Source organism: Polypterus senegalus, chromosome 7 (genome assembly GCF_016835505.1).
Source record: "Polypterus senegalus isolate Bchr_013 chromosome 7, ASM1683550v1, whole genome shotgun sequence".
NCBI classification, from domain to species: Eukaryota; Metazoa; Chordata; class Cladistia; order Polypteriformes; family Polypteridae; genus Polypterus; species Polypterus senegalus.
Window position 1 is genome coordinate 152,651,884 of NC_053160.1, and position 19,482 is coordinate 152,671,365.

Here is a 19,482-nt window from a genome sequence, read left to right on the forward strand (position 1 = left end):
ACCCTAGTGCCTGAGGAACCCTGGAGCACAGCACTTCCGCCACACCAGGAAGTGCTGGGGGGAAGACTTTATGTGGCGCCCGGAGAGCTGCCAGGAGGACAGCCGACACTTCCGCCATGCTGGGGCGTGGCCAAGGAGGGAATGCCAGGAACACCTGGTGCTCATCCGGGAGCACTATATAAGGGGCCACCTCCCTTCAGTCTAGAGTGGAAGTCGGGTGGAAGAGGATGGAGCGAGAGGAAGGACTGGAGGCGGCCAGGAGAAAGGCAATAGGACTGTGTGGCCTGGAATTGGGGGAATCGGTGCTGAAGGCACTGGGGTTTGTAGTGCACGTGATTATTATAAATATTTGTAAATAAATAGTGTGTTGGGTGAAACAACGATGTCCGTCTGTCTGTGTCCGGGCCGGCTTTCACATAAGACATAATTTACAATAGTACAACAACTATATAACAAAATGCTACTCTGTGTGTGTGTGTATGTGTGTGTCCAGATCCTCCAAGAAATATGATTGGTTAGTTTGACTTTGCTGTGATTGGTTAGTTTTGCTTTGGTGACTCAGTCAGACGCAATTGAAAGATGGAGTGCCTGGCAAGAGAGGCTGAGGCACACAAAGATGCCAAAGAAAAGCATAGGAGGAATACTGAGGGTACGCATAAGTCAAGAGATATCAAATACTTTTAAATTTATTTAATTAGCTGTCTTTGACAGGCAATGTAGTTAGTGCATTATAATACAGTAGTGCAGTTTGAGATTATAAAGTAATGTAATTTAGAATAAAGAGGTGCAGTCTATCACTGTTTGTGCGTTTATGTATATAAATGGGCAGATTAAATGTACTGCTCAGCACATGTACAACTAAATGTAAAGTATATGCCTATAATGTCTGTTCAGTTCTTCTCACTTGATTGCAGGGTATGCTTGTGCTTAACCTCCTCCTCCTCACCAGCTATCACTAGACAGCCAGAGCACACGTGTGCCTGATGTTGCCAACTAAATCAACTATATAATAAAATGCTACTCTCTGTGTGTGTGTGTGTGTGTTTCCAGATCCTCCAAGCAACATGATTGGTTAGTTTGACTTTGCTGTGATTGGTTAGTTTTGCTTTGGTGACTCAGTCAGACACAATTGAGAGAGGAAGTGCCTGGCAAGAGAGGCTGAGGCACACAAAGATTCCAAAGAAAAGCATAGGAGGAATACTGAGGGTACGCATAAGTCAAGAGATATCAAATACTTTTAAATTTATTTAATTAGCTGCTGTCTTTGATAGGCAATGTAGCTAGTGCATTATAATTCAGTAGTACAGTTTGAGAATATAAAATAATGTGACTTAGAATAAAGAGGGGCAGTCTATAACTGTTTGTGTGTTTACGTATATAAATGTTGCAAAATTTACAGTGCTCATATGAGAGATGTAAATGTATGCTAGCACTCTAAGTGTTTACTCTGCAGAACAATAAAATTGAATTGAACTGAATTTTTAAGCCTGTCTGCTAGATGGGATGTTTTCACCCACTATGCCTAATTACGTCTCACTTGAATCTGTGGGGTCTTCCTTAAGCTCCACTGATTAAAGGTATGCTGTAAACTGAGAGTTGGTTTTTGTTTTTTTGTTATTGGTTGTCCTTTTTGTCAGTGGTTTAGAAGCTCTATTTGTTTGTCATTATGGGGTAACTTATGCAGCCATTCATTTTGTGTTATTACAAATGGGAAATCAATTCAATCCCCCACCAGAAGAAGTGGTGATGCCTGACCAGGGGTCATCTAATTATTGACCTGACTAACTTTCATTTTTGGTAAGCCGTGCTTATGCTATCCTTTTTGTGTGCTGTTAGTAGAAAATCTCTAAAGAAGTTGTCATTATGAGCATCTTCTCACTACTGCTCTGAGATGCTAAGTTCTAATTATGAGATACTTTTTTTAGTTTCACTTTTTTGGTGGAAATGCTAAAATACTAAATACATTTCATTAGAACTGACTCATTATACCAGATAAATGGATTATTTCTACAGACCTTCTAGCAATTGACATACAAAATGTAGTCTGCTAAGTGAGGGAATTGAAGATAAAAAATTTCATTTAGTGTTTCTTTTACTCCATTTTATATATTTTAGTCAGCTTAAGTACTTTTTATTTTTCTTAAAAATACAAGTATAATAATATAATTATATTATCCATCTGTCCATTATCCAACCTGCTATATCCTAACTACAGGGTTACGGGGGTCTGCATATTATAATAATATAATTATTCATTCATTCATTCATTTATTCACACAGAATTGCCAACCATACTCACATACAGTTCTTTATACTTTATCAAGTTAGAATTGCCAGCCAGAACACTTAGAGGATTTGAGAGAAGCTGGTACACTCAGGGAGGGCATCCGCGTGGATATGGCAGAACATACAAACTGAACACAGTGATGAGGCAGGGATTTCACCCCAAGTCAATTTTAAGCTCTTACAGTCAAAATTATTTTTCTCAAAATGTATAATATAATACACCTTTTTGATTTTACCTGCTGAAAAGAGGAGTAGTTTATGAAGCTTCTTAATTATGGCAACATACCTTGTGTAGCAATGTAGCATCTTGATTTATTGAATCCCTTAGAGATTTCAAAAAGACAGAAAAAGGAAAACATCACATTTTCATAAACCGTTTAATAAGTGCACTCCTTGATATTCTAATCAAAGGATTTGTTTTTCCAAAAGAAATTCAACTATTAGATTTTTATGAAGAAAATAAGAACATCTGGCTCATAGTGTTTCTTGAAAGGTCAATCTGCATATTGTATTTTTACTTATTCTGGCAGCAGATCTACAAACAACAATTCAATTCAAGTTATTTTTGCCTCTAATGCAGGTGCACAGCGCTGTTACAAGTTCTCAGGTAAAATGCAAGTATAAATTTTACAAATGACTAAATTCAGAATTAGAACACACAAAGACACAGTTGGGTGGTGCAGTGGTAGCACTGCTGCCTCATAGTAAGGAGATTGAGGTCTACATCCTGGGACCTCCATGTGTGGGTTCTGCATGTTTTCCCTGCCTCTGTGTGGGTTTCCTCCCATATTCCAAAGACATGCAGGTTGGGTGGATTGTGCCACTAAATTGACCCTAGTGTGTGTGTGTGTGTTCACCCTGTGATTGAATGGCATCCTGTCCAGGGGTTGTTCTTGCCTTTTACCCTGTACTTACTGGGATAGGCTCCAGCTAACCAGCAACCCTGTTCACAGTTAAGCGGGCTTAGAAAGCAGTATGGTATAGAAATGGAAAGACACAGATTTAATAAAAAACAAACAGAAAGCAAAGCAGAAACCAATTAATATAAATGGAAATCAACAATATCAATCCATCAGCACCAGTAAATCTGCTCAGTTTTGTTAATATTAACTTGCAAGCAGCCTGATTGGTGGAAATCATTACCCAGAAGTCATTTCCAGGCATTATCAACACAAGGCTAGATCTGTATAAGAGCTTCTGTTTGTCTTCTGCAAATATTGACATGTTAAGTGACTAAAACTCCCAAGAATCTGTGTGGGTGAATGTACAGACTACAGAGGGGATAATCGGAAAAGGTCTAGTATGTGTGAGTGCATATGTGTGTAAAATGAAGGTGTAACATCTCAGTAAGGGTGGGTTCAAGCCTTATGTCTAATGCATGTCTCTCTGCGATTTTCTAATGAAAGAAGCAGGTCTAAAAAATGGATGAATGGCTTGAAATTGTTGTAACATAATACAGAATTTTCAAACCTGCTTAATCCAATTTACCATCAGGGGAAACATAAAACCTAACACTTGGGACAAGGCACGGTAAAGTTCCAGACAGTGTTCTAGGACATCACAAAAGAACAAACATATATTTAACATCACAGTGTATATTGAGCGCATACCGCATGTGCACATTTTTCATTTTGGAAAAATGTCTTTCTACATCAAATCTGAGCATTGGAGAGACAATCATATAAATCAAGCACATGCATTTCACCTAAACGATAATTGGTACTTACCTGAATGTAACTTGCATTGATGTAGTCATTCTCTTCTTTGCCAGGAGGCTGATGTAATATGACCCGAGAATAATCATCTGAAAATAAAGAATGGAACTTGATTACAGGGGTTCAGGAAATGGATGAATGGATATTACAAGGTAGACCCCTTTGAATGGAGTGGGTAACTGGAAACCCAAACAAAGATTAGAGGCCTCATTAAAACTGACAATAAGTACCTAAAGGTTTCAGATGTTAGTGTGTTTAATAAAACTTGCATGGAGCCTCACACACTAACTCGTGAAGACACCATGCACATCCATTTCCCCATATTTATATCCCCATTGAGCACAATATGTATAGATGTAACAAAAACTGTTTAATACATACTCTTATAGTGTATAGTTGATCAAGGAAGTACTTGGGTCCACAATTCTCTACCAGCTACTTACCCACCTTTGTTTGGCATACTAAGGTCTGTAGTCATCTAATACATAATTACTTAGCCACATTATTCCTATAATAAGCTTCTCTACCATAATGGAGTCCAACCACATCCTATCCCTCTATTCCTGGCACCTCCTTGCCAGCCACACGGCCTATCTCAGTATATACTGTATATATATAATTTTGCAATACTTCATGAAATTTAGTCAAAATTAACAAGCCTGCAAGTTATTTTTGTCTGATAAAAGGAACAATCTGCTTCTTAGAATTCGTGCAAAGATGCACAGTTTAAATAACAGGATGTCTAAGAATCTCTGGTGGCAGAGAAGGAGTTAGTAAAGAGGCAGTTAAAAAATAGACAATACTGGGAAACACATGGACCCTGGTCCTCATATAAGGATGTTTCAAATGGAGGAAACTGAACTTTTCCATTATGGCAACCCAACAGCTCTACGGTGATAATGTTGGGGAGGTAACTCCATCTACTAAGTCCCTTTGGCCTGAGCATGTGGTTGCCAGTAGAGCTTCCCTGCCTCATGGAGCTGTGAAAAAGAGTGGCAGATCGAGTTGCAACTGATCCCAGGTAAGCAGAGTGAAGCAGGGCTGGTGGTAAGACTTGACAGGAAAAGGAAGAAGCAGAATGCAGAGATGTTACAGAGCAGAAGTGGAGAGAGAGAGTCTGAAAAATGAGATCCAGAGGTGGAACATCGTTTGCATCATCAGTTCAGTGAAGGATGACAGCTAAGAGACTACTGCAGCTCCACACTTGGAGATTCGCCTGCCCACACCTCGTGGACAGATCACCACACAGATGTGCAGCGTTTAACATCCCCCCTCTATCGCATGCCAGTGCAGCACTTGCCATTCCTGCTGTGTCATCTGACAGTGCAGCTTATGGTTCCTGTGGCCCTCAGCTGTGAGTAGATACACACACACACACACTCGCACACACACAATATGTAAGTATTTAGAACCACAAACAAACTTGCAGCCTCAGAGTCGTGGGTACTGGGTTCAAATCCCAGCCTATATTGAGTTTGTGTTTTTTCCTCTGATATTTGAATTCAACAGTTTTGCTGGATTTACAGTGTAGAATAAAAATATATCACTTATTTTTGAGTAGAGAATGAAGCATGCAGCAAAAGAAGCAGACTTACAAGGTACAATTTTGGCGTATCTGTTTTTTTTACTGTTGGCCTCTTTGACTGCCACACTGCAGGGAAAGGAGTATTTAATTGGAATCTCCTGAAAAAGATAAAACAAGCAATGAATCATATAATTAAAAATAATCATTTATAGTTGTGGATTACACTGGCACAGGTTAATCTGTCATAATGAAAAGTTTATTTACACCCCTAAAGGGATGCAAAATTTCATTGGACTCTTTGCTTAGTGTGATTTTTGTTTTGAGCCCTTGTGGCTAATAAATTGGGTGGTAAATTGCCGGCTGCTGGTTCAATCCTCACCTCTGACTCATTCTGGGGTTTTAAATGAAACAGTTAACTTCTCTGTGTTTCACTTTTGAAAAATATGGTATTTTAACCATGAACCTAGAAAGCATTTTAAGGAAGTGTTCACTATAAAGAGAAAAGGTTGTTAGTTTATTTATGGGCTCCTTAAACTATGAGTGTAGATCTGTTATGGGGGTGACCTGACTCTCCCTTGACATAAAATGAGCTGTCTGTCCTGCAAGGAAAAAACTTGGTCCCCAGTAGACAAATTTTATTATCCATCAATCCATCCATTCATTATCCAACCTGCTATATCCCAACTACAGGGTCAGAATTTGGTAATCCTATTAGTCAAAAAGATTCTCATGTACCTTAAATAGAGCAATCGGAAAAAAACTGCCAAAGTATTGGTGAACTTTTAAAACCATCTAGCATTAAACATGGAAACATTCTATGCGGTTAATTTACTGTTTCAAATTGACCTTGAAGGATGTTGTTTCAATCTGTACTTCTTTCTCTTTTAGACATCTGATAGCCACTCCTGGTGGCAAAATAGACTCCTCGATTCAAATTATTTAATTGTATCGATAAGCAAAACCTGTTTTGCATACAGTTTCACAAAATTAGGGTTAGGGGTGTCATCATAATTGACAATGTGGGCATCGTGTACTATGAGAACAATGTCTCACGGCTCCACATGTGATATAGCAGGACCACGGTTCTGAATGGGAGGCCATTTTTTTATATAACCCATCTGGTTGTGTCATTCTCCATGGGTGCGATCGTGCAGCCATGGGGAGTTGATGAGGTAATTGTGGCGACTGGCACCTGAATGTGAGGGTGCGATCATTCTCAATTGCTTAATCGGCTTCCTGCGGTACATGATTGAGGCACTGCACCCACAGAGCTGTATAAGTACGAACCGGCACAGAAGATGAGGAAAAAAGATGAAAAAGAGAGAATGAAAGGAGAGGCAGAGAGTGTGAGCGAAAAAGAGAGTGGATGAGCCAGCCGGCTGAAAGAGAGAGGTCAGCATGGTCAGGGGTCCCATGTCAGAGCAAGTGATCAGCACTCGAGGGACAGATCTCATCCACTGAATGTGAGGAGTGGGTTTAGTCGAGGTGGCGTCCTTCCTAGGGATCTGAGGGACGATTGTATGTACAAGAAGGAAGATGGGAGGACTACCAACCCCGAGCGGTCTGGCAGATGCCAGTGGAGGGAGCTAAGACAGGGGTCGGTAGTGAAAGAAGTCTCTCCAGTCGAGCAAGTCTTGGGTGAGCTGGAGAGACAGGGAAGGAGCTGTGTTTGGCTGGTTTGCCCCAATAACTGCTGCAGGTTTTAATTCTCGTGTTTTAGATTTGTTTTAAACATTTGGGATTTTTACCTTTTATAGATTATTTATTAACATTTTGAGGCACTGCACTTTCACTATGGATGTGGTTTTTTGGTTTAATTAAAGTACTGGTGCAATTTTCCACCATGCCCTTGCTCAGTTTGATTTGTCCCCTTCAGACCAGCTCATGGACGGCACGGTTCGCTTCCCGGGTCCTCTCAGGTTTAGTGCATTGGCGATCCTAAATTGTCCCTATTGTGTGCTTGGTGTATGTGTGTGTGTGTGTGCCCTGTGGTGTGCTGGCGCCATGCCCGGTGTTTGTTCCTGCCTTGCACTCTGTGTTGGCTGGGATTGGCTCCAGCAAACCCCCGTGACCCTGTGTTAGGATATAGCGGATTGGAAAATGACTGACTGACTGAGACCAGCTCATCCGGTTACCTTACCAACTTTGTTGGGTTGGGGAGGCCAAAAGGGAAGTGTGAGTATGGAGCAGGACCCGCATCATCACACTGCAAAATGTCAATATGTGAAAGGGAAGGATTTTTATCTATAGATCTTTATTTAAACACTAAATGACAGGTAGACACATATGGAATTAACACAAGAAAACGATTCCAGACAGGGATTAATGACTTGTTATCCTGTATCAATGGTGTAGATTTCACTGGTTGCAAAATACCATTTGGTTTTCAAAATGTAGTTTCCATGCACATTCAGTTGTACATGAATTGCTGGCTCATCAGGATAGCAGCAGAGTCATGTGTGGTTGACCTTGCTAATTTATAAAGTGAGTTAAATGATCTTTGTAAATGCAATATTAAAAAAAAGTCACTTAACTTATCTCAAATGAATGAATGAGGAAAGGAGCTCCTTAAATGTGGCTCTATAGGCTGACTTCACATCTCATAGTCACTACTCATAGTCACCGCTTATTACAAATTAAAAACAACTCACAGTTGCATTATCTGCAGATTATAATGATTCAGTATTTCACAGGCATTATAAGTTACTGGCAAAGCAACATAACATGATTTGGTATCCATACTTGTCAATGTTAATGCTTTAAGAAACATCAGGTACAATTAGTCTCAAGATACATTCACACTACAAGCCTTACAGCTCAATTCCGATTTTTGCACATAACGGATTAGCCCTCTTGATAGTTCACATTCATACGTACAAGTGACCTGTATCTAATTGTAGTGTGAGCACATTTGTTCCCTGAAACAACAGACATATGCACTTTGATATGTTTGTGCACGAGTCATCTGCGTCACTAACATTAAAAAAAGTTATATTTGTGGGACGACTTGTGGTATTTAAACCGACAAAATGGACACCTAGTAGCTAGTGTATGCATCACATTTTGTTCTGAAGGATCATCCGCAATACATGATTAGGTTGAGAAGGCAAAAAAAAGCCAGACAAGTAGCTTTTTCATTTTTCACAGCTATTGTTGGCACTGCTGCATCAAGAGATGTGACGGTATGAAAAAAGGAGCTAGCAATGATGGGACCGTGACTGTTGTCACATCTGTAGCTCTCCTCCATTTTTGTTTCACCACATCTTCCAGTGCTGACTGATGATGACAGCTCTCAGCCCATGTGCATAGGCAAAAAATACGCCTGAATTTCGATCTGGCCGTTCTCAGTCATGTTATGTAGTCACAAATCGGGTACATATTCGATTAAGGACCATATAAGAAAGTGACTCAAATTTGATTTGAAAAGATTGGATTTCTGTGTCCACACAGCTCTAAAAACATCAGTCTTGTGTCACACTAAGGCAAAAAAACAGATTTGAGACACTTCAGCCTGGAAATGTGGACGCAGTCATAGACCTTCCACATCCAATAACTAACCTTGTTGATTATTAGGCAAATAATCTCTTTGACTTATCTCACATCACCAAAATCAAATACACTAGATAGACAGATTCTATTGATTTCAAGGGAAAGTGCAGTGTTACAACAATACAGAAACTAAAGACAATACACTAAATAAATTAAATAAACAGGTTCATAATTCATTTAAAATGGGATTCAAGTGGTGAAAAACATTATCTATCATATGTTGTTGTTCTAATGACAGCTGACAATAAAGGTCTGAAATAACACTGTGTGGCGCACCATGCTAGAATGAGCCTTTTGACCAGGGGGCCATGCAGAAAACTGGAGACATTGTTAATGATAGCTAACATCTAAGTTAACACGTTTTCCCTGTTGCTGCCTCCTGAGCCTTGGGTTTAGTCAACAGAGAAGAAGCAGCATTCCTGAATAACCTCTTAAGCACAATGACATCTCCTATTCTAATACTACTGTTCTAACATGCCATTGTGTAAAAGATCAAAATCGCAACTACTTAATTCTGGAACGTTCCATGCCTTGAGGTTAGACTGGAGTTAAATAAACAGTCTAAAAATATTTTGCATGAGTTTCTTGCTTGGGGACACCAATGTACCAATGTGCTTTTTGTGGCTTACAGTATATTCCTTAGCTACCCATGCGCTGTCCCCATCATTGTCTTCATTGTCATCCCCATAGTTATTGCGCTCCTCATACCACATCTTCTTCATGTTGATGATGTGTGCTAGCAGGTCCTTAACAGGGATTGCTGAACCTGTAGGAGACAGAAGTGAATTCATTCAATCTTTGGGTTAAACTGTTCAGTGAAACTTCATTATAATTTACTTGATTGTTCATTTTGTTTTAATTTTTCTGTGTCATTAAGGGGGCTGTTATTGCAATTTGCTATAATATTTCTTGAGGTACAGCGAAAGCTAAATTTTCTCTTAGCAAAAATAAAGTATTATCTATCTCTGCGTCTGTTGCAATGGCTTGTACACTTATTAACCGACATTAGGCCAATTTGACATATGGTCTAAGAAGAATTAAGAATTGGCTAGAAAGTTTTTCAAAACTTGTTTTTTTTTATTATTGCTTGTAATGTCTTATGGAATTGTTTCAGAATGCTTACAAGACCACTGGAGGTATTTGCTGCAATCCTCATTTCACTACCTCAACACTCTTAAGTTTTTATACTTCAGCTTCCATCAACCTAATCTTATGCATCCTTGTATTTCCATCTTATACCAGTCTGAATTTTCTTCAGTGCCTTAATAGTGTGTCATTAGTGCCAAGCCTTTTCCCCATGAATTGCACCTATCTATCTATCTATCTATCTATCTATCTATCTATCTATCTATCTATCTATCTATCTATCTATCTATCTATCTATCTATCTATTGTAACAAACTGAGGAGGAGACAACACAAAGGTTTGGGGTTTTCCGGCCCCGTATATTGTGCAGGATCCACAATAAACTGTCAACAAAACAGGGTCAAAATTACAAACAAAAATGTTCATAAGTGCAACGCCGTATCATGGCGTCGGCGGCCATTTTATTAGGGAGGAACCGGAAGTGGAGGATGGGATTGATGACGTCAGGACAAGATGGCGGAGGAAGGGCGGAAGTACCGTACTGCAGTCAAAACCCGGCTTATGGAGGAGGAAGGTCCTTTTTCCTATGAGGAAGCAGAGGGACATGCCGGTGAATGTGCTCCCAGGTGGGTTCGAATCCATCCGCGGTCTCCTACTCGCGCGTGCGTGACACTATCTATCTATGTATCTATGTATCTATCTTTTTATTTTGATACAATTTCTAGTTTTACTTTTCCCCTATTTTAACTTTATCAGACACCTTCACTATTTAGCTTTATGCATTTGGTACAGACAAAAATGTATTTTACTGTTTGTGTATTCATTTGCTTCACTGAAGCCATATAGTATGTGCCCTACAGTATGTGATTCACTATCATTTAATTCGATTTAGATTTATTTATTATTTCTTGGCAAAAATTCACCACTATCTTTTTCTTATTATTTTCTCTCTTTATTTACTTTTAAAAGAATGCATCACAATACATATGCTACAAAACAAATGAGCAAACAGTAAGTAAAGCAGTATTGCATATCAAATTCAACACCATCACAAAGCCGTGTGGGTTATCACTCAAAGACCCTGAAGCTTCTAGAGGGTTAACAGAGCCCCAGCATGCTTACTTAAAGAGAACGTTAATACATATTGCTACATTTCAAATTAGCTTTGAACAGTATCACAAAGAGATATTTTGATTTCTTCTAATTCACCTCTACATGGATGGACTGGGATTTTTCCAAATGAATAAAACAAGACAGTGGGCAATACTAGATTAGATTTGATTAGATTAAATTAGAATAGATCTGGTGTATGATATCACAGTAGAATTTTTACTACGTTAAACTTGTCATTTAGTAATACCAAACACTGCACTAAGTAAACTGGGAGTAGTAATGGTTTCATTACTATCTGACATGTGCACAGAGACTTTTTTTCATGGCGTGGTGTCAGTGTGGGACAACCCAAAAATGTGGCCGAGTGAGGCAGATACCTGAAGACATAACTTAAAATTTAGAGACTTCGCCAGGGTACTTTTTAGATAACCTTATTTTTTTTTTTATTATAATATGCACTGCACAGATTGCTGATGAACATATCTGATTATTGATTACATTATTTATTTACATTTTTATCTGAAAAATTCTGATATAAAAATTAGTTTTCTGATGCTGTCTCAAGTAATCTAAGGAGGAATTTTATTAAACAGAATTGTAGAATGTAGAAATACTCCTTCATGATTGCAAGATAATATAGTTTTTATCGCCACTATTATAGCACAATAGGGAAGCATGGAATTTATCTTTAAAAAAAAAATTCTGACTTGTATATAATAGAAGAAATCGGTTGTTGGAATAAAATATTTGAAGCAGAAATGCTTGAAAAATGCATGAGTATTATCAATATACAACTCTCGTAAGTTAAGAATGGTTAGTCGGGATGATTATCATGCACATGTACAATTGATGGTAACTTCTTGGACTCAAAGTGTACTCTACCCTAGTACTAAGTTTTGAGCAAATGCTTAAAAAACGAGATTTCTGCTAAATTAATGGTAATTATTAGTTGTAAGCATATACATCAAAACAAATAAAAACATGATGGTACAGGATTTCCTTTCTAAATTCATGTTTTCTGCTTACCTCCAAAGCCTTAGAATAAATAAATTTGCAGCCCAATAATAAAACTGGAAGTTAGTGCCATGCCTTCAAACATTTTAAATCTTTGTAGTATATATTTTTTAACCTACAAAATCCAAATAAACATGACTGCATATGTTTTTAAGTAATATACTGTATATATATAGGAACATCCTGAAAATAATACCAAATATGTGGGCAGATCTCATTTTGACATTAATAAAAAAATGTATTAATATTTAGTATAACATTTTCCAATAAGAAATTAGATTTAATGTGAATAGATCTTATTTAATCTTGCTATTCTAAGATATTGCAACTTTTGTCATATAAGAAAATGGATTAATAAAAGGTTTAAAAGAGTTGACAAGAAAATAAATGCTCTTATTTAAGATTTTTTAGGTTAGGCTTATTTAAAATAATCATAACAAGGAAACTCTATAAAGATTCTTTCAATGTACCTAATACAATTTTACTTTACTCATGGCCCACATGACTTTCTACCCCTGATTTTTGGCTACACTCAATAATACATTTATGATTAATTCTTCAATGTAAAAGTGTTCATGCTATTGAATACAATCACCAAAACCTCAGCTGAGACAGACAGTACACACAGTAGTGTCCTACCTTTCTCGGATAAAGTAATGGTTCCCTCTTCATCCATTTTACTGTGACGCCTTTTGGAGATTTTGCTGTATGAAAACAAAAAGCTGTAATGAGACTGAATGAAAAACAAAGGGCAAGTTGTAACTATGGTCTTTGATTACTGATTTTGCAATGTCATTTTTCAGAAGGATGCAAATTGTTTCTATGACACAGCATGTGTTATAAAAAATGACTTGTGGTTTGTTTTAGCAACAGCTCTTTGCTTTTTCAAAGTAAACAATAATTTAAATCATGATTTATCTGCTTTTTAGACAACCTCCCTTTTGCCTGCTTTACTGCTTTTCTTCATCTCCCAAATGAACAAGACAGAAATCATTAATAGTAGCCTATTTACAGTATCTCCATCTCACTCCATTACCTGCTTTTCTAAATGTTCCTCTCTGCATATTACATTTTTAAAGTGGACTGGTATCTGCAAGTGTTCTTGTATTCATGAATGTACCTCATCCCCAGTGCTGCTGGAACAGTCTCCATCTCCTCAATTGTTAAATGGATTCAGTTGGTTGAAAAATGTTTGGGTGGATTAATCCAACCGGGGCCTGTAGATAGTCCAAGTCTTGTTATGTCCTAAAATTTCTTTTATGTATAATACCCTATTTTATCATCTTTTCTTATATTATTTTTCTACTAGCCTTTAAAAAACTCACCATTTACATGAAAAATGAGAATTTATAGTAACTGTCTCAGCTGTGAGAAGGGTCTTCGAACCACAAGTACTGGTCACTAGAGCCACCACACAAAACTCTATTATGACATAATCAATACACCACTCACACATCAATGCTTTCTGCTAGGATGTCTTTCAATCCTTTTTCTTCAAACAGAAACAAAACAGAGTTTCCATTAGATGAAGAAAGGCCTTTGATGTATAACATCAAACATTTCAAAGAAGCATGGCCTATATCTGGTCAACTGTCTGGCGTTGGAGAAACCTGTATGGACTGCTGAGGTCATCTCTATGGCAATGCCGCTAATGTGAGGTTTGGTCAAGTTGGTAATACGATTTATTCTTCTGTAACAAAGATTTGTTGAACTTTACATTACCACATTTTCCTGCCAATTAGGGTCCCTACTACTCCACTTTCAGAGATTCTGTGTGAGGCCCTGTTTACCATTATTCATTGGCAAGGCTTACAATTTAATTTTTATGCTGATGACACAGAAATGTACTTTCGTATTAGTCCCACGGGTCAGCTTCTGCCTTAAACCTTGGTAAATTGCTTAATCTGATATTAAGGTTTGGATGGCATCAAGCCTCATATAGCTGAAAAGTGAAAAGACTTAGATTATGCTTATTGGATTCAAAGTTGCTCTTTTAAGGGTTAATGACTTCTGCCTTAACTTTAGTGGAATCACAGTACTCCCCATTTGTATAGTTTGTAACTTTGTGTTAATTTTGATCCTACACTTTTTTTCAATCACACATTCTTCCTAGATTAAAATAGCATTTTGTCACTTACTGTAAGTAACATTGCCTTTCTCTGTTCTTTCTCAGCTTTCATGATGCAGAAATTCTTGTTCATTCTTTTATCACTTTTCATGTAAATTAGTATAATTCATTGTTTTCTGGTCTGCCTTCCCAATCTCTTAATAAACTGCAAAATATACAAAATTCTGCTACCGTGTTTCTTAAGCACACTAGGAAATGTGCACATATCACACCTGTTCTGTGTATTAGTTCAGTGACACCGGCTTCCTGTAGCAGCTCGTATAGAATATAAGCTACTTGTACTTACAGTTCAAGCTTTAAATGGCCTTGTTCCCTCTTACATGTCTGAAATGCTCTGTCTCTATAAACCTATACATGTTCTCAGATTCTCAGGTAGTGGTATACCTTCTATTCCTGTTATACCTCTACATCTACTATGGGGGCCTTATCTTTGAGTACCACTGCTCCCACACTCAGGAACAATCTTCACAAGTATCTCAGTGAATGTACAAATTCATCCTCATTTAAGTCCAACCTCAAAACATATCTTTTGCTCAATATTATCATTTTTTCATTCAAATTGACAGTCTTGACAGTCAATCTTTTACGTTAATTAAAAGTACTACGCTATATATTCCAACTTTTTTTCTAACATTCTGTGTTATTTTTAACATATTCAAACTTGTATTTTATTGTATAAATTTGAGTATACTTGGAAAGTGATGACTTTACGATAAGGTGTGTCAGAGGTGCCAGGGGCAACGACCCGGCCGGGACGCCATGAAAGACCGGAAGAGGGCGTGCGCCACCTTGGACCACATGGGGGCCGCCAGCCTGGTGGTTCTGGTGGCCACGGGTAGGGGGCTTGGAAGACCCTGGACCTCAGCACTCCGGGACACCCGGAGTGCTTCCAGGAGTACAGCCGGCACTTCCGCCACACAGGGGCGTGTCGGCGGGTGATTGCCAGGGAGCACCTGGAGCATATCCGGGTGAGAATAAAAGGGGCCGCCTCCCTTCATTCGAGGCTGGAGTCGGGTGGAAGAAGGACAAGGTCAGGAACGAGAGAGAGTAGGAGGCGGTCCGAAGAAGAAGGAATTGTGTGACCAGGACTTTGGGGGGTTTGTGGTGCACTTGAACATTGTAAATATTGTAAATAAACGTGTGGTGGTGGAAAACAACATGTCTGCCTGTCTGTGCCCAGGTAACGTTCACAGGTGTTATACAAATAAAAGTATTATTATTATTATTACAGTTAATATATGTGAAAATGAACCATGAAGCACAATAATTAATTGATTTTATTGGTCTGGTTTTATAGTATTGTTTGCCGCATTAACACTTTGGTATTTTCCAAAGAAACACAGCCTCTTCCTGTCCCACCTTCCCTTTTGCATCGACTCAATATTTCTAAAGGGGTAGGCTCACTGATTGCACTCAGTTTACATACAAGTCCATAAACAAAGACATTTCCTTTAATACACAAATGGAAAATCACTGTTTCCATTAGCAGAATTGCACATTTTGAGTTTTTCATGTAAATGTTCTACAGGAGGAAGAGTTTTCGCCTGACAAACTTGATCAGCAGGTATTTCACACACTCCTAGTACAGATACAGTAGATCAGGGGTCCCCAGCTCCGGTCCTGGAGGGCCCCAGTAGCTGCAGGTTTTCATTGTAACTCTTTTTTTTTTTAATTAGTGCACTTCTTTTGAGTGCATTTTAATTGACTTGTTTTTTAATATTAGTTCCCTTTAATTTCTTCATCATTCCTCTTAACTGCTTCATTTCTTTCCTGAAATGGAACCCAAACAGAAATGAAACGTGAAGTGAGTGAGCCAACAGAAGACAAACTAAGTCAGGGCCTCAAACTCCAACTAATTTCACTCCAACCAGTTGCTTAATTAGGTGCTGATTCTTGTTGTTAATTAAACCTGTTCTTTAATTCTATGGCTCATTGCTTTTTCAAAATTGTTGATTTTCTCTTTTCTAAGATAAAATGTTTTGGGTACCTGAGCAGATCAGTATTCATGAGACCTTCACCTTTCTTTATTTTCAGATATTGTATGATTGACAATTTTGGTCATGCTTTGCTAGTCATGTTTTGGTTTATTGTGTATCTCATTATTGTTTGGCTGATAATTAAGGAAAAAGAAACAATTAAGGCATCTAAATCTTCAAAAGCAAGTCAAATAAAATCAATTCAAAAGAAATTAATTAGGAGCAAAAACAGGTCACTAATTACGAAAAGGGATAGAATGGTGCCCTCTAGGATAGGAGCTAGGGACCCCCAAAAGTAAATGAATCAATTTCTGCTGTTAAGCTCTTACAGAGCAGCTTTATTCATTTTCTTTGTCCAAAAACCAATCACTGCAATGGACTATGGATGGACTGTCAGTCCATCAAAGGCATGGCTTTATAGCAACCAGCATTTAAAAAACTCTAAATGAGGCATGCCAGTAACTTGGTAAAACAAAAAAATATCAAAGAAACAAGGATCTCCAATTAACTTGGCCAATATATCATTGGAATATAGTAGAAGAACTAGTGTACATTACACACAGAAAAAATACATATAAGGGAAGAGATTGTAAACTCTACCAGGCCTTCAGAGCTGTGAGGTGGCAGAGCACACGTCCATGGCATGGTGCACCTCAAGCATAGACCATGGAACACTGGGGCCACCTAAGCCAGGGCTACTTTTAGCCTAATATTAGCAATGAGCCGGCAATTCAAGTGAAACTGAATTTGTTTCACTTTGCAAAAACAATAACAAGCTATGCTGTTAAGAAACCAGCTAAATCTGTGCCATTGAGCCAGAAATTTCGAATTTTTATATAAATAAAAACATTTTTCCTTCCAGATATTTTTTACACTTTTTTACACAGGCAGCAGGCATGTGCAGTGGCCGATAGCAGGCTGTCTCATAAGAAGGGCTACAGTTTCTCTCTGTTGGATGAGCACACTGCACCCAAAGTTTGAACTGAAGGACCACAGGTAGTTTTATTTTCATCTTGAACCTTTTCTGAAAAATCTACAGATCCAAAAGGTATGTACAATATTGCTAAACCCTTAAGGAGCAATATTTATTTCTTTCTATTCCTCCAAAAACCTTTATAAACTCCAAAAAAGACCACTTTTAATAATTTGTGTGACTGCAAAATCACAAGTGACACTAATTGTAGTGTCAATTTTACGAAACTATATACAAAGGGAAACTTGCCTGTTTTGCTCATCACTCCAGAGTATATTTTGTGATGCTAGATTTCGCATACACTGTAACCCTTACCAGGAAAAAAGGTTTTAGAAAATGAGATGAGATCTTTTACAGAACCATGCTTGTTGTTCCTTCAGGCAAATAGGAATGTCACTGTACAGTATGTGTACAAGAGATAATACATTTGAAATAAACTGATGACTTTATGTTTTTTATGAAAGCTATAACATACATTTTTTAAAGCCAGGACCATCATACGCTTGCATTGCAAGTTGGAAAAACCAACGCCAGTATTATGCACTTTTTGTGGGATGATGTTTTCCCACATTATGCGAAAAATATTGAGGACATGGAACAAGAAGTGACAAGTGTGAAATATAGTCAAGCCATGATGAAACAGAATGAAGTGCAATTTTTTGCTATAATTCATGGAAAGACAATGACCTAGGGCCCTGTTTTTCAGTGAAAAAAAAATTAATTGGTAACTTTTACTGTTTCTTGCTGGTCGACATTTATTGAAATACATTTTAAGATAAGGCAAATCTAATTTTAAAGTTTGATGCCTATATGGCCTGGTAATTTATAGTAATTTTAAATCATCTTTGAATGAACTAGAGTCTTAATAACATTATCGAATACTTAATGGTGCTGACTTGCAGAAACCAATGTGAGGCAATCCACCATTGCCACCCTGACTGTAGATGCTTTCTGCGACCCAGAATGTCAAGCCAAGTTTAACTTACATCTAATAATCAAACAGTGCACTGAAAGTGCTGAGAAGTATGAATTGAAAAACGTATTTTAAAATGATCCAGGGTTATAAAGTTAAGTGTTAATTTCCACTTTAATCTCCCTTTATTGATATTTAAGTACAAATGCATAATGAACAAGAGGGGCATAGTGCAGGTCTTAAAATGGATAGCTTTTAAAATTTGATAGGTAAAGAAGGTAATGGAAAATGATTTTAATAAATAATTCTAATCTAATTTTTCAATTGAGAGAAGCAAAAAAACACAATATATTAAAGCTTAGTTTGATGAAAAACAATATTAACATACCAGATAATGAAAACAGCGATGATCATAAATGGAATTATCACAAGAAGGTAGACCATAGATAATTTCCAAAAGAGCTTCTTGTCTTCAGGGGCCTCAGAAAATGCTGAAGTAGAAAGACACTACTTCACATACAACAGATACTGTACAGGAAATTGTAAAATATCACACAATGATACCAAAGGATATCACACAGGCATTTTATTAATGAAATTAGCTGATAAAATGTTGTTGCTTTATCTGTGCACCATGTGCTGATGTTTGACCAGATCCTGAGCATTCTTGGTAGAAATCCCAGCATGAATTGCTGTCCTGACTGACACAGATATAATATATACTCCTCAAAATGGTGTAAAATGCTGTTTTTGTTTTAAATTGTTATCAAAAAATAACAAAAAGGTGCTTTATTTGCATTTAATCTGACAAACACTGTATAACCCAACCATAAACCTATATGCTGAACTTCAATCGTCCATTGCATAGTTGAGAGGAGCCAAAACCTATGAATGTCAATACAGAACATATTTATACTGGTAACATCCAGTGTAGTGGCTTAGGCACTGGTCTTTAAAATTTCAATTTAATTCCTACTTTGACTTAAATGTGTGACCCTGAGTTAGTTATGCTCTATTTCTAAAAATGTATTTTGCTCATGATCTTGTATGTTGCTTTAGATAAATAGGTGAGACACATACATTGTAATAATGAAGCTAGTGTTTTATCCTTTATACAAGAAGAGGATTATATGTATGTGATCACATAATAAAATATTGTGTTGACAGTAATTAAAGGATTGATCCATCTAAAAATGAATTTTCT

The 19,482-nt window shown here is 37.6% G+C and overlaps 1 protein-coding gene across 1 annotated transcript in view; it reads right to left on the bottom strand.

Moving 5' to 3' along the window:
- The window catches only part of LOC120532920 (receptor-type tyrosine-protein phosphatase alpha-like), a 125,646-nt gene that overhangs the window by 25,182 nt on the left and 80,982 nt on the right, over positions 1 to 19,482 (bottom strand). The window contains exons 12-17 of the mRNA XM_039759410.1: positions 18,667 to 18,769; positions 12,928 to 12,992; positions 9,705 to 9,841; positions 5,597 to 5,684; positions 4,014 to 4,090; positions 2,573 to 2,609 (exon numbers count right to left, since the gene is read on the bottom strand). Of these exons, the coding sequence (XP_039615344.1) occupies positions 2,573 to 2,609; positions 4,014 to 4,090; positions 5,597 to 5,684; positions 9,705 to 9,841; positions 12,928 to 12,992; positions 18,667 to 18,769 (507 nt within the window). The remainder of the gene's footprint in view (positions 1 to 2,572; positions 2,610 to 4,013; positions 4,091 to 5,596; positions 5,685 to 9,704; positions 9,842 to 12,927; positions 12,993 to 18,666; positions 18,770 to 19,482) is intronic.